The sequence below is a fragment of the Porites lutea genome, chromosome 14 (genome assembly GCF_958299795.1).
Source record: "Porites lutea chromosome 14, jaPorLute2.1, whole genome shotgun sequence".
NCBI lineage: Eukaryota > Metazoa > Cnidaria > Anthozoa > Scleractinia > Poritidae > Porites > Porites lutea.
This window is the reverse complement of record NC_133214.1, coordinates 332501-347573: the sequence shown is the minus strand read 5'-3', so window position 1 is coordinate 347573 and position 15073 is coordinate 332501. Positions and strand designations below refer to the sequence as shown.

The window sequence follows — 15073 nt, the reverse complement described above, 5'->3', positions numbered from 1 at the left end:
CTAAACCGGGGATATTTCTTGGTGTTGCGTTGTTGCGTAGACTGTTGCGTGCGCTTACATTGCAAATGAATGACTAGTTCCAGTCCTACTCACTCCACCCTCCGTGCTGTTTTGTCTAAAACCATGAAGAGGCACATTGTTCGCTTGTTAGGTTCAAAACCTTTCCACCTTAATGGGAATAAACCCTCGTTGCAGTCTCGTAAGATAACTATTTGTAGTCGGTTAAACAAAGATGACTTCAACTTTCCAATCAGCCCGAACGACATGCCTCGCTCTGGAGGTATCGCCTCAATGATGCGCCTTCCAGTACCGAGCAGCGCAGAGGGTCTAGACGCCTGTTTTGTGGGAATTCCTCTGGATTCAGGAACCTCAAACCGATCTGGGACTCGGTAGGTTGTATTGGAAATGTTTGCCTTTTTGGCGCGTTGAATCTTGTACATTTGCGTGACTTGGGCGTCACGGATGGCCATGTTTTCCCTAAGAGACCTCGCTCGAGACCCTCGTAAAAATGAAGAACTGTGTTACCCCAAAATCAGAAAATGTGCGACACCATTCTGGTAACTCTGTTGAAAATGCATCCCTATAATAGTCAATCCAGTCGTAAAAATTCGACCTCATCCAGCGGCACATCCCCATTAGGTGTTATAAGGGAGTAATTACCCTCCCCCCCCCCACGTGTCAAAGACCCTGGCCATGGGGATGAGGCTGCTTCAAAGCTGTTTCAGAATAGACTTCTCCTTGAAAAGCTTCTACTTTGAAATAAACAAGGTGTTGGTAGGAACATATCACTGGTTAATGTCTTGTTTTGCAGCCTTGGCCCAAGACAAATAAGAGCAGAGTCTTGTATGCTTCGTCCATACAACAATGTCACTGGAGCTGCCCCATTTGAGAGTCTGATGATTGCTGACATTGGTGATATCCCCATCAACACATATAGCCTAGCTGCAACAGTTGATATTATATGCAAACATATTGCTGCTATTGCCAACCTTGGCTGCAAGCCTTTGATCCTGGGAGGTGATCACACCATCACTTATCCAATACTGCAGGGAATTAAGGTTAAAGTCCTCTTTGATATCCATTGTCTAATTTCTCTTGACAAAGTCATCATACGTCTCTGGGACCATCACCAAATGTCCCTCTTAGACAGCAGAGGAGGTCTTTGGTCACTTTCTTTTACTAGATATCCAGTTTAGAGGGCAGGTCATTTCACCTATGGATGAATGGGGGAGCGCGGGCAGCCATTTTGCTAGGGGGTCATTTTCAAAATATTGATTGGTATTGGGGGGTCATTTTCAAACAAGGGAGTACTACCCGGGGGTGTAATTTTAATAAATTTTGTGACAGAAGTACAAAGCAGTAAGGAGCATGAATTGAAATTGAATGTGACAGCTAAAAATGGTGAAGCAAACTTTCTCAAACTGGCCAGCCCACCCTCACAGGTTACAAATGACCAGCCCCTAGGGACGGAGTCCATTAAGAGAGTTGAATGTAATCTGTGTCACTGAATTCAGTGCCGTGGTTACAGAAAATTTTTTGAATCAGTGGCGGATCCAGGGGAGCGGCCTTATTTTTAGACTAAACTGAGGCCCGAAGGGCCAGAAAAAATTTGGGGAGGAGACCCGGTCCCCCCTTATCTAAGGGTCTGGATGACCGCCCCCCGCCCCTTATCTCAAGGTCTGGATCTGGCACTGTGAATAGTGACAGTCCAGTATTTGCTGAATGTGAGCCCTAGCCCAATTGCACAGGGAACCCACCCAACAGGGCATGAAAAGGCAGTCAATAGTCATGATAATATCTGGGTCACTTGCACCTGCCATCAACTAATGCTTCTTTTTGTTTAGTTCATATGTACACTTCCTTCAACACCCAGAACTTTGTTGACAAGGTACTTGGGGGATAGCCAAAAAATCTTGAGATCCTATGGCCTATGCAAAGTTTACTCTTTACATAAGAAGCTAACTTGAGGCTAAGAAATACTGTTTGGCAGAAACAAAATTGTTTTCATCTCTTTAACAAGGAAAAGCATGGTCCAGTTGGTCTTGTCCATGTAGATGCTCATTCAGACACTAGTGATTCAATGTTTGGTGAGAAAGTGACACATGGAACACCATTTCGCCGAGCAGTAGAGGAAGGTCTGCTGGACTGTAAACGTGTTGTACAGATTGGTTTGCGTGGATCAGGTTATACTGGAAAAGACTATCAATGGGCAGAAGACCAGGTACTCTATACATAAACTGATATTTCCAACAAATTAATGTAATCACTGGTGAATGATAAATGAAATCTTTATTATAATGTTAAAGATTGTTTGGTTTGCATAATATTAATGCAGCTGTAGCAGACATATCATCCTGATTATCAAACTCTTGCTGCTTATTTTATTGCATTTGTTGCATCAGGATTATTATTAACAATATTAGAACTTGCGCATGAATTACTACCTGTGAAGAAGTGGTTGATAATATTATTATGACAGTATTTCAGATCCAAGCCCCTTTAGCAAAGAGTTCAAGAGTCAGAGGTGGAAGAAATATGGTAAAATGAGTGTCATCATAAATGCTTCAGAGATTTCAAGAGCAAAAGATCAAATGTTTCAGGGACTCATGATTTTCATACCATTCACTAATTATCTTTATCTTGTCTAGGGTTTCAGGTTAGTTCTGGCGCATGAATGCTGGCACAAGTCCCTGGTGCCACTTATGGCAGAAGTGCGAGAGCAGATGGGCAGTGGACCAGTGTATATATCATTTGATATTGATGGCTTGGACCCAGCTTTTGCTCCAGGAACAGGTGATGGAGTTTTTTCTTTCCAAAATGAATACAACACACTCTGTTAACTCTTTCAAACCCCAGCCAATCATGTGTTCAAGTCTTGAGGCTGTAATTATATAAATGAAACCCGTCAGTGTGGTGTGACCATGCAAAACAACCCTGTTCAGCAGTTCATTTTTAGGGATTGACACTATTTCTTTCGAGTTTTGTACCAATTAAATTATGGGCTCTTTGAAACTTTGATTCTGGACACTTGGAGACCTAAATAAAGTACCAGCTCTGCTGGACTTTCTTTGAGTGCCATCCATCATGGAGTTAATGATGTAACTAGAAGACTGTACATGTGATATTAATTTCTGCAAAGATTCTGTTCAGGACTGTCTTTTCCTTTTTCGGCTCTTACCAGGTACCCCAGAGATAGGAGGCCTAACCTCTATACAAGGAATTGAAATATTAAGAGGTTGTCGTGGAATGAACGTTGTGGGTGGAGATATGGTTGAGGTAAAATATAATCAATATACAAAAATAATAAGCTATAATAAAATATAATCAATATACAAAAATAATAAGCTATAAGTCCGAAGTAGTGAAGCATGTCTACTATCCAGTTTAATTGTACACAATTTTCAGTGTATAGCTTAAGTTCTTTTCGTATTTGACAAATTTCCTCCTCAGAGTCTGTTTCCTATTCTTCTCTCGAAGAGACACTTTTGATGGGACAAGCACTTTTGCTTCCATCTGAGAGAGATGTCCATCATATAGGGTCACAAAATATGACTAAGAATACCACAAACTAACTCAACAAGGTTTCTCTTGTAGGGACGTGTCCATTGTGTTGTCCATTAAAGACTAGTGTTTATTATGAGGTATTGAATTGACTGTTCTTTCAAATGATTGATTCCAGGTCTCACCTCCATATGATACCACAGGAACTACAGCTCTGACCGCTGCAAACCTGTTGTTTGAAATGCTGTGTGTTTTACCTGGGGTGAAGTACAAGCCTTAAACAAGCTCTAGTGGCACTCATGCAATAGCATAATAATCTCATCTGCTATAAAAATATTGGTAATCACGAGGACACCAACTTGTAATGTAGATGTTTTCACCCAAGAGAGAGTTAGAGAAAGCCATCAAAACCAGACAACACTAGACTCATTGTGACCTTTCTTGAGTCTGTTGATGGCTTGTGATATTTTCTTTTTTCTATTTCTATTTTTATGACATGCAATTCGACATTAGGTCTTTAATTATCATACTTTGAGATAACAACACTTCACAATGTTACAACATACAATAAATTTATTGTTACTCTGTTGGGGACCTTAAGAAGTTACATTGCACATAACTAACAAAAAAAAATCTTTTGTCTCCTTTTACACACTTCTAGCTGTATTAATTATGAAGAGGTAAGCTGTTTTGATGGCTACCAAAATGATGAAGGGTAAACCAACCTACTTTTGAGCAGGTCATTTAAAAAGGCTTTAATGTCTATTGGAGAAAAAAACTTCTCCCTGTCCCATGGTCAAGTAAATGGAAATCTGACTATTTGAGTTCATAGTCCCTTGAAACCACACATGCCAGTGATGTAATATTGTGGAGTCTTAGATGTATGAATTCTCAGAAAAAAAAATTGAAATAAAAAGAAAACATTTTTTCTCATTTTCTGCTTCTTTTGCTATTCAGAGGATGATTCAGAAAAATATACATAAATCTCCCACGGAACAGGTTCAGAATAGTGTTACAGTTAAGACAGATCAAGCATATCCCCATAAATTCTATCACAGAATTCATTACTTGAAAATTGAATGCATTACTTGTTTGTGACACTCACCCTATTAAAAATGGATCAATTTTTACATAATCAGTTCTTTAATAGAATACTACGTATATGTTTGAACTGGCTTGACTGTAATCCTTCCTTCTGATAAAAAAAAAAAGGAAGCCTGCTCCGTAAGGAACTATGTATGATCTGGGAACGTATTTTTCTGAAATCGTACATTTTTCCCATACAATAAATAATATAAAACTCTCAAAACCTGATAAAATTCATTCCTGTACATAGTATACCTAGCTTAGTAATAACTACTTCTGTAAAAAGTAAAAACCTAAAAAATGAAAAATACTGCTAGGATTGATTCTTGTGTGATAAATTTGTAAACCTGTGTGTCGCAGTATTTCAGATATATTACCATTCTATATTATCACAAAGGGCCAAATCCTAAACCCAAATATTGTTGCAACTGCTTTTGCCCTAGAGATGAAGACAGGAATGGTCTGGCTGGTCAGTTCTGACAATTGGAAAGCGCCCTTACACCTTGAATAGTAGTCTTCAACACAACTGCATATTGTGTAATCTAAACTTTAGAATACCTGGTTTTCATGAGCAAGCCTAATGATTTATGCAAAGACAACAAAGCTACAGTTATGCTTATAAAGCCCGGTCCATTAATTGAAAAATATCTCCCTGTTTGTATATGAAAATGTCCTGGATTTGCAGAGAAGAATGCTGGTCCAATTGTTTTACATATTGCGTGCTACCCCTAGTGTTTTCCTAGGGTGGTACTCTGGATTTCAAGTGACAGGGATGATCGAATGGGTGCGAAATTCAAAACCCAAAAAACTCCCTACGGCTTCAAACAATACCCCAAAAAATCCCAGTCAAAAAATTTTCCAAAGGAACTATGCGGCCAGGACATACGGGAACTATCATGAATCTTCATATTGTTTTGCATGCCCTAAAAAATCCCTACTTAAATCAAGCTACCCAAAAAAATTCTTGCCAAAATTTCCTACCCAAAAAAATCCCAAAATCGAAGATTTCAAAGCCCCAAAATCCTTCAATCATCTCTGTCACTTGAAATCCAGGGTAGCCCCTTGGTAACGTTAAGACCAGATACAAGGCACTTAGTTTGTAGGCTGTCTGAAGCAGGCACTAAAAATATTACAACTCTGTCTTGTATACTGTTCCTCCAGAATGCTCAACTGTAGTTCGAGGCTCATATTCACTACACTCAAGACTCTGTAGAGAGGACCGTCTTGACAATGTGGCTATTGATGATTCCTCTGAGAAAATACTCTCATCGATTTTCCATAATCTTTGATCTGGTGGTAACTTGAGAGGAGAATTCTAAAGAGGAAAGCAAACTTGTGTTTCACTCTCACTTGTTATAATATTTCATAGCCACGGAAAACAGGCTGACAATTAAACATCACAGTGTCCAAGTACAAATTGAAAAAAAATTAAGAGACTGAGGTGAAATAAAATTTCAGTTTAGCAGAAGGCACCACAAGATTTTTGACAGAAAGAAAAATGCAGTTAATGTGAAACTTCAAGTATTATGCAATTTTTTTGGGACACAATTTCAGGGGTTAATGGTTAAAAAAGTTTTCGCAGTGGTGAAAAAATTCAATATAATCTTCCTATATAGAAAGTAATCATACTGCCCCTTCCAACAGAAGAGTTTGCCATTTGCAGCACCCACCAACCACCCCTCCCTGCTCCCTTAGAAAATCCAGTTTAGCTTTATACTTTCCGTTAAAAGTTCATGGCCTTTAAGGCACCATCTAGATCTCCTCCCAACCTTGGATTTCCAGTGATCCTACATTTGGTGGGTATAGTGAATCTTCTTACCCTTTCTGCTAACAGATAACAGCTGTTAACAACTCTTGCGACAATTTTTATGATATTCTTTGTCAAATGCATCACTCCCCACACCTAAAAAAGACAAATCAATGTGTTCACTCATGGCCACAAAAGTTATCTTGTTAATTGGCCCTAGCTAAATGCCTCATTTCATAAAGTCAAGGCTGGCTATAATTCTGTGGGTGAAATCTAGGAAAAGGAAGGAAAGAATATCTGGAAGAATGAGCTTTGAGTATTAGTGAAAGGTGTGGAACAACATGAGGTTACAATAAAAAATAAACCAAAGACATGGTGCACTAACCTTGCGACAACAAGCAGACTGTCCAACTGCCAATGATCTACTGGTAAACATGAGTTGCTGACAGTAAGCAGGGATTTTATCCAGACATCTTAAAAGTTCTTTTTTCATGGGATTTTCTTCTGCCTATCAACAGAGTGAAACCAAATTAAGGTAGTAGGTAAATAGCAAAAATGGCTCAATTTAAAAATAACAAAATTTATAATGGGCAAACTTATAATTCACAATTTGTAACTCTCCCACTTTCAGAGTTTGCTGAGTGACTAATAATTAATGGAGAAGGAACATCCATTAGTTTTCTAAATGAAAGAGACAGTGTAGGATGACTCAGTGAAAATAGGAGTAACATGGTGCTATTAATCATAACCATTACAGTTTCCTCAAACTTGATTGGTGCATTAACTGCTTTATTTTTCACTAATCATTCTGTAGGGTTGTACTCTCATTTTGTTAATCACTCGTATGATTACAGACCGAATTGGACTCCACTCAGTCCTATTACCAATATTAATACTGTTGATACTGATGGATATAATGAATGATATACGTTTTCCTTAGGTCAGTCTTGGAAGGAGAAGTCACTGAACTTTTACCTTTGAGGCATATTTTCTTGCTACTCTATAAAGTGCCCGACCTGCATCTGCAAAATTCTGCAACACAAGGAAAATAATAAAAACGATAAAAATCAGAGTAAAAAAACTTACCAAGTACATTTTATTAAATGAAGGCTAAAACAACAGGCTACTAAAACAAATTTTATTTTAGTGGCCTGTTGGTTTAGCATAGATAGAGTATAGCTTGTATTCTTGACTGTGGGTACAGGGTTTTCAAAAAGACTTCAAATACAAGGAACTTAGTATACATACGATGTGTAGAAAGGCTTTACATAACATAATATAATTTATTTTGGGCAAACAAATTTAAGGAAGCCTCCTTGCTATTTTTAAGGCCTTAAAGTTAATGTATTTTCAGAAATTAGTACGATGGAACCCTGTTAATGTGACCACCGTTAGGCCATAAAATCTTGGTTGTAATAATGAATTGGCTGTGTTGACAGGGTCTTCAAAGTAATAAAATGACTCAGTGATTTTTATGTTTGGGTCGAAAGAATAAAGTCATAATAACAAAGTGGTCATATAAACAGGGTGGTTGTAAGGCAGGGTTCCACCGTAGAAACAAAGTACCAACAGTTTTGCTTTCATTGTTAGTTACCTGAGAGGCTTCAAACAATTCCTCTGTGCTTTGAAGTAGACCCTCTCCCCTATTGAATTTTAAAGTAGAGAATAAGCCAAAAATTAATTTAATGTGTTTTTCTACTGGTCCAGATTAGTTCTGTATGTTCATATTCCTATTCTTTTACCTACTTTCAAAGGACTACAGCATAGTTTTTACTGTACTGTTTCTTGCCAGCGTATAACAGTTTTAAGCATAATTTTATTCAGTTTCACTTGAAAATGGTGCCGGGTTAGCATTCTTAAGTTTTCAAATTTTCTTTAAAAAAGTTCTTTAAAAAACATCAGCATTTTCTTCTCATTTTTCGCATTCAGTTTTCTTACTACATTCTAAATCTTGCCTTATAATATTACATTTGTTTAAGACATCTGTGTGAAAACTAAGTAGCATATAGTGCATGCATCAGTTCATTGTGGGAGAAAAAGTTGTTAACAATTTGGTATCAAAGACGTACATTTGTACAAAAAATACTGTAAAATTGATATTATTGAACAGCGTAATACAGTAAGTGTCACTATGGACCAACCTTGTAAAAAGATACATTTCATTGACCATCTCTGACATTTCTCTGGCTCTAAACACAATCTCATTATCTGTGTCTTCAAGGTAATGCAGCTCTAGCTGTGATGTCATCAGATTCACATTCGTTATGAGCTTTCCAAGCTTTTCTTGTTCCTGTGTTTGGATAAAATCAAACAAATTCTTTATCAGTTACAACTTAGGACATTATGATTGGTTTTGTAAGTTTAACATTACTGGTAAATATGCCGTCAGTTGTCAGTTCAATTGTTTTCATTATCATTGCAAGAGGAAGTTATCAAGTTGAAGTAACATGATTCAAAAAATACCTTAGAATCTACCACTGCTTTCTCAGGCTCCTCATTGTCTTCCATAGAATCACAACTGTTGCGTCTGCTGGAGGATCTTTGCTGTGAAATCACCAAGTGGATGAAATAATTGTAAACTGCATCAGTATTATTATTTATTATATAACCACCAATGAAATACCAGGTGAGCTTTTGTGCAAACACATGACAACTTCAAATGTGAAAATAACAAGTTATCTTCACATGTGAAAGGTTACTATTGCCATGGTTATATAATTACTTGCAATAAAGCAGAAAAATATACATATTATATAATTATTTTATTCTTTGAATATTTAAACTCACCAAGATTTGCTCCACACGGGATTCACTTGTCTTCTTCACTGATTCTTCTTCTGTTCCACTGCCTGAGGTGAACACAACTTTCCAGTAAGAAAGTAATGAGACTCTTTACAGACACGGTAGTATTTTTAAAGCTCACAATTTATTGTTTCATAAGCTAAAAACTGCCATGACCAAGACCAAGGGATGCAAGTCTACTTTTTCTGGTCAGAACTTGATCATAGCAATCTTACAGAAAAAAGGGCACTTTACACTGTTGATGTAGTTTCTTCAACCTTTATATGCAGCTTGAAGACAAAATAATATATGATTTATCAACAGGAGAGTTACACAGCCAGGATTACATAAGGATTACATTGCAGATTGTGAGCATAACATAATAACACCATGGGGTTCCATCCCCACAAAATTTGGAAATTGGCAAAGACATATATCATAACCCTTAAGGTAGAAAGAGACCAAGAATACTTGTGTACAAAACTGTTCTTTATTAAAATTAAGAGTTGTAGCTTAACCAACTATAAAACTTTAAATCATTTTGCTCAGCATACTAATGTAAATTTCTTATTATTTAGCAATAATTAGGCAAGCATTCTTTAATCTTTAATCATGTGATTAAAATAATATTAATATTATTATGCAAACTTACATTTAATATGATTGACAAAACAGCCATTGAAATGGTTTCAAAAGCCAATTTGCTATGCCAACTGTGACCAGTTGCAGTGCTATACCAATAGAAAAAATATTTATGTCCCATCCTAATAAAACCCTCAAATTTAAAACTAGACCCACAATAAAATTCATTTTCAGCTGCAACGGTAATAATATACTACATATAATAACAGATGTTAAAACTTTCAGCAAAAAAGTAAAAGGCTCACATAGGTTGTCTTGTGAATTATGATCAATTTTGCTGATGTCTACAACAATCCTCTCCTCTGTGCTGTCTGTCTTTAGATCACGTGAAGTGTACAATATTTTGCTTTCAACCAGTTAAATTAATGCCTTTCACATCAAATTTCCAGAAACAAACATGATCTCAGAATTTCTGATATGACTCGTTAACTTAGCTTTATACAAGGCCCTAATAATAAGCCTGGCCCAAGAGTCATCGGTGGCTTGTGTAAATTCATAGATTCACCATCCATGGTTCAGTGGCAAATAAAGAAAAAAAAATTAAAAATATGAAAAGACTACATTATGATCAGTACAGTATTTCCTTTTCATAATACACTGATTTCTAGTGAATACAGAATTACAAGAGTTGAAGCCTAGAGGATAACATATATTATTGAGAAGCCAAACACGACTCCATCTGTCAAAGAGTGGCATACACTGCATTAAAGGCACTTCTCTTATGTCGTGAACTAGGGCTCCCTGAAAATTAAAAATAATACAAGATTAACTGTCACTAAAATGTGTTTCTAGATCAAGGATACAATTGCTTTGAATTAGGAATTTTTACTCCAACCAAATTTCTACTACTGATGAAAACCTTATACTCTGATAGTTGATGGAAATGTGTAATGTTTTAGTTTTCTGCCCTCCCATGAACGAAAGGGTTTTCCTATTTTCTTGTGAGATACATTATTGTAGAGCAACTGCCAATTAGAATATTGCTCCTTTCCTGTGACAAAGGCATTATTTCATTTCACAATTACCCTAGTAGTCTTAGTGGGGTAGGACAACCATGCAAACTTCTTATTCTACAAAATCATGATTCTTAGCATGACCAGAACATACAACTAATGAACTGCAGAAGGTTTGCACTCAGATTTGCAGTCTAGAGCACTGTATATGAGGCCATAAGCCTTTATTAAATCTACCAGTAAGTAATTAAGGGGTTATTTTCCTTCTTTGTCACTTAAAGATTGTTTCATTTCTTTAAATCAGTGTGCTGTTAGATTGTTAGGTTTTGCTAAGTCAGTAGTATTAAAAGATTATGCTAAACTACTTCATGTCAAGGTTATACACTCATTTAAGAAGACAAATGTTAACTCTATTGTTAAGGTGATGTGAGACAAAAAACTTAGAGATTAGAAAACATTACAGTACTCAGTAGGAATCAAACTTTACATGGAAAATGAATGATATTTTTAACAATAATAATTTATTTGTATAATTTTTTTAGGACAGTTCTACCCTTAAAAGGCACTAAGGACATACTTGCTTGGGAAAGGTAAAGATTTCAAACACCTGAACACAAACGTTGCAGGAAAAGCAATTAACAAAGCAAGGAGGAAATCTTTCCCTTGCGTGCCTCTTTTGACAGTGTAAAATACTTTGGCTTAAAATTGCACTGCATACGAAAAATAAAGGTAAACAAGACTCACCATAACTCCTTGTGGAAGCACCCACCTCTAGTAAGCGCCCTTCCTCTACGGCGCATGCAGCACCTACATGGCCATATAACCATGAGGCAAAAACTTTTTCGTTTAAAACTTTTGGAAAAATATTGACTTATTCTCGCTCTTTATTGATCTTTCACATCATCTAATGAGCCAAAATAATGTGTGCCTAGAGGAGGGCACCCACTGAAGGATTTACAGTGACACTAAATTCTCTCTTGCAGGTGTTGATCCATGAAGAAGAAATGTAGACTTTCTGGTACTTTAGGCATAGGTGTTTTTTGGTGTCACAGAAACCATTTTTGGTGAGGTCTTGTAGTTTTTTGGCATTGTCAGTTAGCTTTTGTGTTGTAGTAAGGGTATTGTTTATTATGGCATTGCACTGACTGTCTGCAGGACACTGCGATAAACTTTTTCAGATCCTCTGTTTCACTGGATACTCTTCAAAGTTCCCCTTTCAAATACTATCAATAATTTAATTGCTGTGGTTAACATCATTAAAACCATTATCATTATTATAGATCTGATAATATCTGGAGATCACAACTTCAAAAAGTGTACAGAAACACATAAATTTTTATTCTCTTTTTTAACAACTATTGATAGAGTAAACTAGCAAATGCTTAAATACTAGTTAAGAATTGTACATTGTAAATGATACTAACATTTATTAATTTATTTAGAACACCAGTGGAAAGTATGTCATGCCCACTCATCAGATAGCAATTCAGAACCTAGCTTTCAGTAGCTTTAAAGGCTTTTATGAACAATTTTTTCTGTTTGTTTGTCGTTTTTTAGTTTACAGAAAACATTAACCAGTTTCACAAACAAACGTTCAAGAAATAGAGATGCTACTATAATACACAGGTATTTTTAGTTAACTTTTAATGACATTTTATTTAAGAATTTGCACAAAAAATACCTAGCAGTTACTATAAAAATTCTGTCATGTATGAAAGTATGTACTTCAAAAGAATCACTTGCATATAGAAAATGACAGAAATATTTCTTAGAAAGCTCAAACAATGTAATTAGCAGAAAAGTACTGCTATTATTTACAGTGATATAAAGTAAACAGTAGAAATTGAAGGACAACCTAGGTAGCGTATTTTATGGCATTTAACTTCATTAATTTGTCATTGAAACTTTTTTTCTACAAAATAAATGCTAAATGTTACTCTACAAATACTATTGTGATCTTTTAAAAGATTTCTCTTTTTATACTCATGACGTACATATTAATAATGCTGCTGACCCCAATGACAGCAGCACACAATGAAAGAATTTTAGCAGCAACCACAAATTCCTATATTGTTATCATTTCATAGACTTACTGTTTGAAGTTACTGTTATTGTTTATAACTATTATTCTAAGGTTAAAATCACACAGAACTCATTTTTACTCCATCAGTAGATTTACTGTTTGAACATTTTGCCACTGTTATTAAAGTGCAAATTGTGCACTGTTATTTAAGTGCATTTAGACCTCAAGTTTGTTTCCAACCAGCAGATTTACTGTTTGAAATTACAAAAACCAATGTGCTTATGTAAATTTATTTATTGTTTTTATAATACATTATGACATAGTATTGTAACCTCTAGTAATTTAATAATCAATATGTAATTTATGGTGTTCATTAATTAAAGAGTCCAGGCTTTAAACAGAGGTTTCCATTCGAAAAGACCATCCTAATAGTCCAAAGAACAAATTATTAGTAACGTTTACAATGTTAATTTTTTAATATGTAAATAATAAACTACTTCTGAAAAATTTGAATGTTAAATGCACGTTAAAATCAAATTTTAGTCTTAAATGTATCACTTTTTTTGCTTGATTTTAGATTCATTCATTCCATTTAATCATGTTTTTAGGTTGGTATACTGTCTTTATATTACATCTATTACAGTTTGACACTTAAAAAAAGGTATCATCATCACCATCATCATCATCTATATATGTACAATACTTTGTCCCAGAAATTATTGAGGCCAAACCACCCAAAGGAAAAAGACTTAATTCGCAGTGTAGTTATGAACCCAGGGTAGGGGGGTTTTACTTGAGTAGTAACAATTTATGTGAGCCTCGGCTTCTTTTGTCTAATACAATATTTTGCTGTCAAAAATAATAACATTCAAATCCTCAACTTCTTTTCCCTTTTTCCATACTACTTCAAATAATTATGGTGATCACCCTCGGCAGAGCCCATTCTTAAATAAGTAGAATGTTAATTCTTTCACCTCTAAACAGAAACATTTAAACTTTTCTATGTGTTTTTCTCATGAGCTGTACATTTGGATTATTACACATGTAGATCTAATAAAAAATGATTGGTTTGAATATTAGATTTTCAAAATGTAAAAAGAATAACAAACAAAATAAAGGGGTTAAAAGAATGTATGTCTGCTTGACACTTACTTTTACTGGGATCTCCTCCAGCTGTAATGAGTCGAAGCACTTTTCCCAGCTCTTCCACCTGTGCTTCCCAAACATTGACAAAAACCTCCATGTTTTCTTGTGCTATTTTACTGACAGGGTGGGCTGCAAGTGTTCTAGCAGCATGAATAACCTTCAAGGAGAAATAAGATATATTATTGAATTATAATGTTTATACAAGTTTTCTTATACCATCACTATCACACTACCACAAACATATGATCAGCACCATCCTCAACAGTACATCATCATCATCATCATCATCATTGTCATCACCATCATCATCATCACCATCATTATCATCATCATCATCATCATCATCATCATCATCATCATCATCATCATTGTCATCACCATCATCATCATCATCATCATCATCATCATCATCATCATTGTCATCACCATCATCATCATCATCATCATCATCATCATCATCATTGTCATCACCATCATTATCATCATCATCATCACCATCATTATCATCATCATCATCATCATCATCATCATCATCATCATCATTGTCATCACCATCATCATCATCATCATCAACATCATCATCATCATCATCATCATCATCATCATCATCATCATCATCATCATCATCATCATCATCATCATCATCATCATCATTGTCATCACCATCATCATTGACACCATCACAATCACCCTCATCATCAACAACATGGTCATTACCATCATTCTCCTTTTCATCACTCTCATTCAGGGTTAACAAGGTGGTCACAGGCTGTCAATGGATATCTATCTGAAGTCATACTTCCACTTATTTTGCCATGATATCTCTAAAGCTAGCTGCAACAGATATTGGTAACCCTAATAACCATTGTCATCATCATCATCAGTTTTTGCCATTTTCTTAATTTCCTAATCATCACCACTTCCTTGCTAATGTACTTAATACATGCAAATGTATGAATAGTGTGATCTACTGACTCAAATAATCACCAACCTGTGGACAGAGTGTATCAATATTCTCTTCAACTTTTTTTGCAGTGATTGCAATTGGCTTATTGGTTGCCATGTTTCTTGTTACTTTAGAAACCTGATAAATAAAAACAAAAAAATAATATATCTTACTCCCAATCTCAACAGTACTTTCCTGTGAATTGTACATTATCATAAGTGGTTCTAACTTTAAGTCTGGATGTTATC

The 15073-nt window shown here is 35.6% G+C and overlaps 2 protein-coding genes across 3 annotated transcripts in view; one reads left to right on the top strand and one right to left on the bottom strand.

Moving 5' to 3' along the window:
* The first annotated feature begins 138 nt into the window (after positions 1–138).
* LOC140925291 (guanidinobutyrase-like) lies at positions 139–4232 on the top strand. The gene is made up of 6 exons (XM_073375288.1): positions 139–389; positions 812–1058; positions 2021–2221; positions 2649–2793; positions 3182–3276; positions 3680–4232. The coding sequence occupies exons 1-6, from the start codon at positions 265–267 to the stop codon at positions 3779–3781; spliced, it is 915 nt and encodes a 304-aa protein (XP_073231389.1). The 5' UTR covers positions 139–264; the 3' UTR covers positions 3782–4232.
* Positions 4053–15073, bottom strand: part of LOC140925289 (alpha-catulin-like) — an 18982-nt gene continuing 7961 nt past the window's right edge. Inside the window, exons 9-18 of one of the 2 annotated variants that reach the window (XM_073375286.1) lie at positions 14871–14963; positions 13886–14036; positions 9122–9198; positions 8798–8878; positions 8476–8624; positions 7929–7977; positions 7310–7366; positions 6720–6842; positions 6407–6490; positions 4053–5902 (exon numbers count right to left, since the gene is read on the bottom strand). In XM_073375286.1, the coding sequence (XP_073231387.1) occupies positions 5717–5902; positions 6407–6490; positions 6720–6842; positions 7310–7366; positions 7929–7977; positions 8476–8624; positions 8798–8878; positions 9122–9198; positions 13886–14036; positions 14871–14963 (1050 nt within the window). In that variant the 3' untranslated portion in view covers positions 4053–5716. The remainder of the gene's footprint in view (positions 5903–6406; positions 6491–6719; positions 6843–7309; positions 7367–7928; positions 7978–8475; positions 8625–8797; positions 8879–9121; positions 9199–13885; positions 14037–14870; positions 14964–15073) is intronic. The other variant, XM_073375287.1, reaches the window with a different exon arrangement.

Excerpts from the sequence above, each read along its gene's own strand:
- LOC140925291 (XM_073375288.1), top strand. The coding sequence starts at position 265 with ATGCCTCGCTCTGGAGGTATCGCCTCAATGATGCGCCTTCCAGTACCG. Across the intron at positions 390-811 it reads TCAAACCGATCTGGGACTCG|CCTTGGCCCAAGACAAATAA; the intron begins GTAGGTTGTATT and ends CTTGTTTTGCAG. Across the intron at positions 3,277-3,679 it reads TGGGTGGAGATATGGTTGAG|GTCTCACCTCCATATGATAC; the intron begins GTAAAATATAAT and ends GATTGATTCCAG.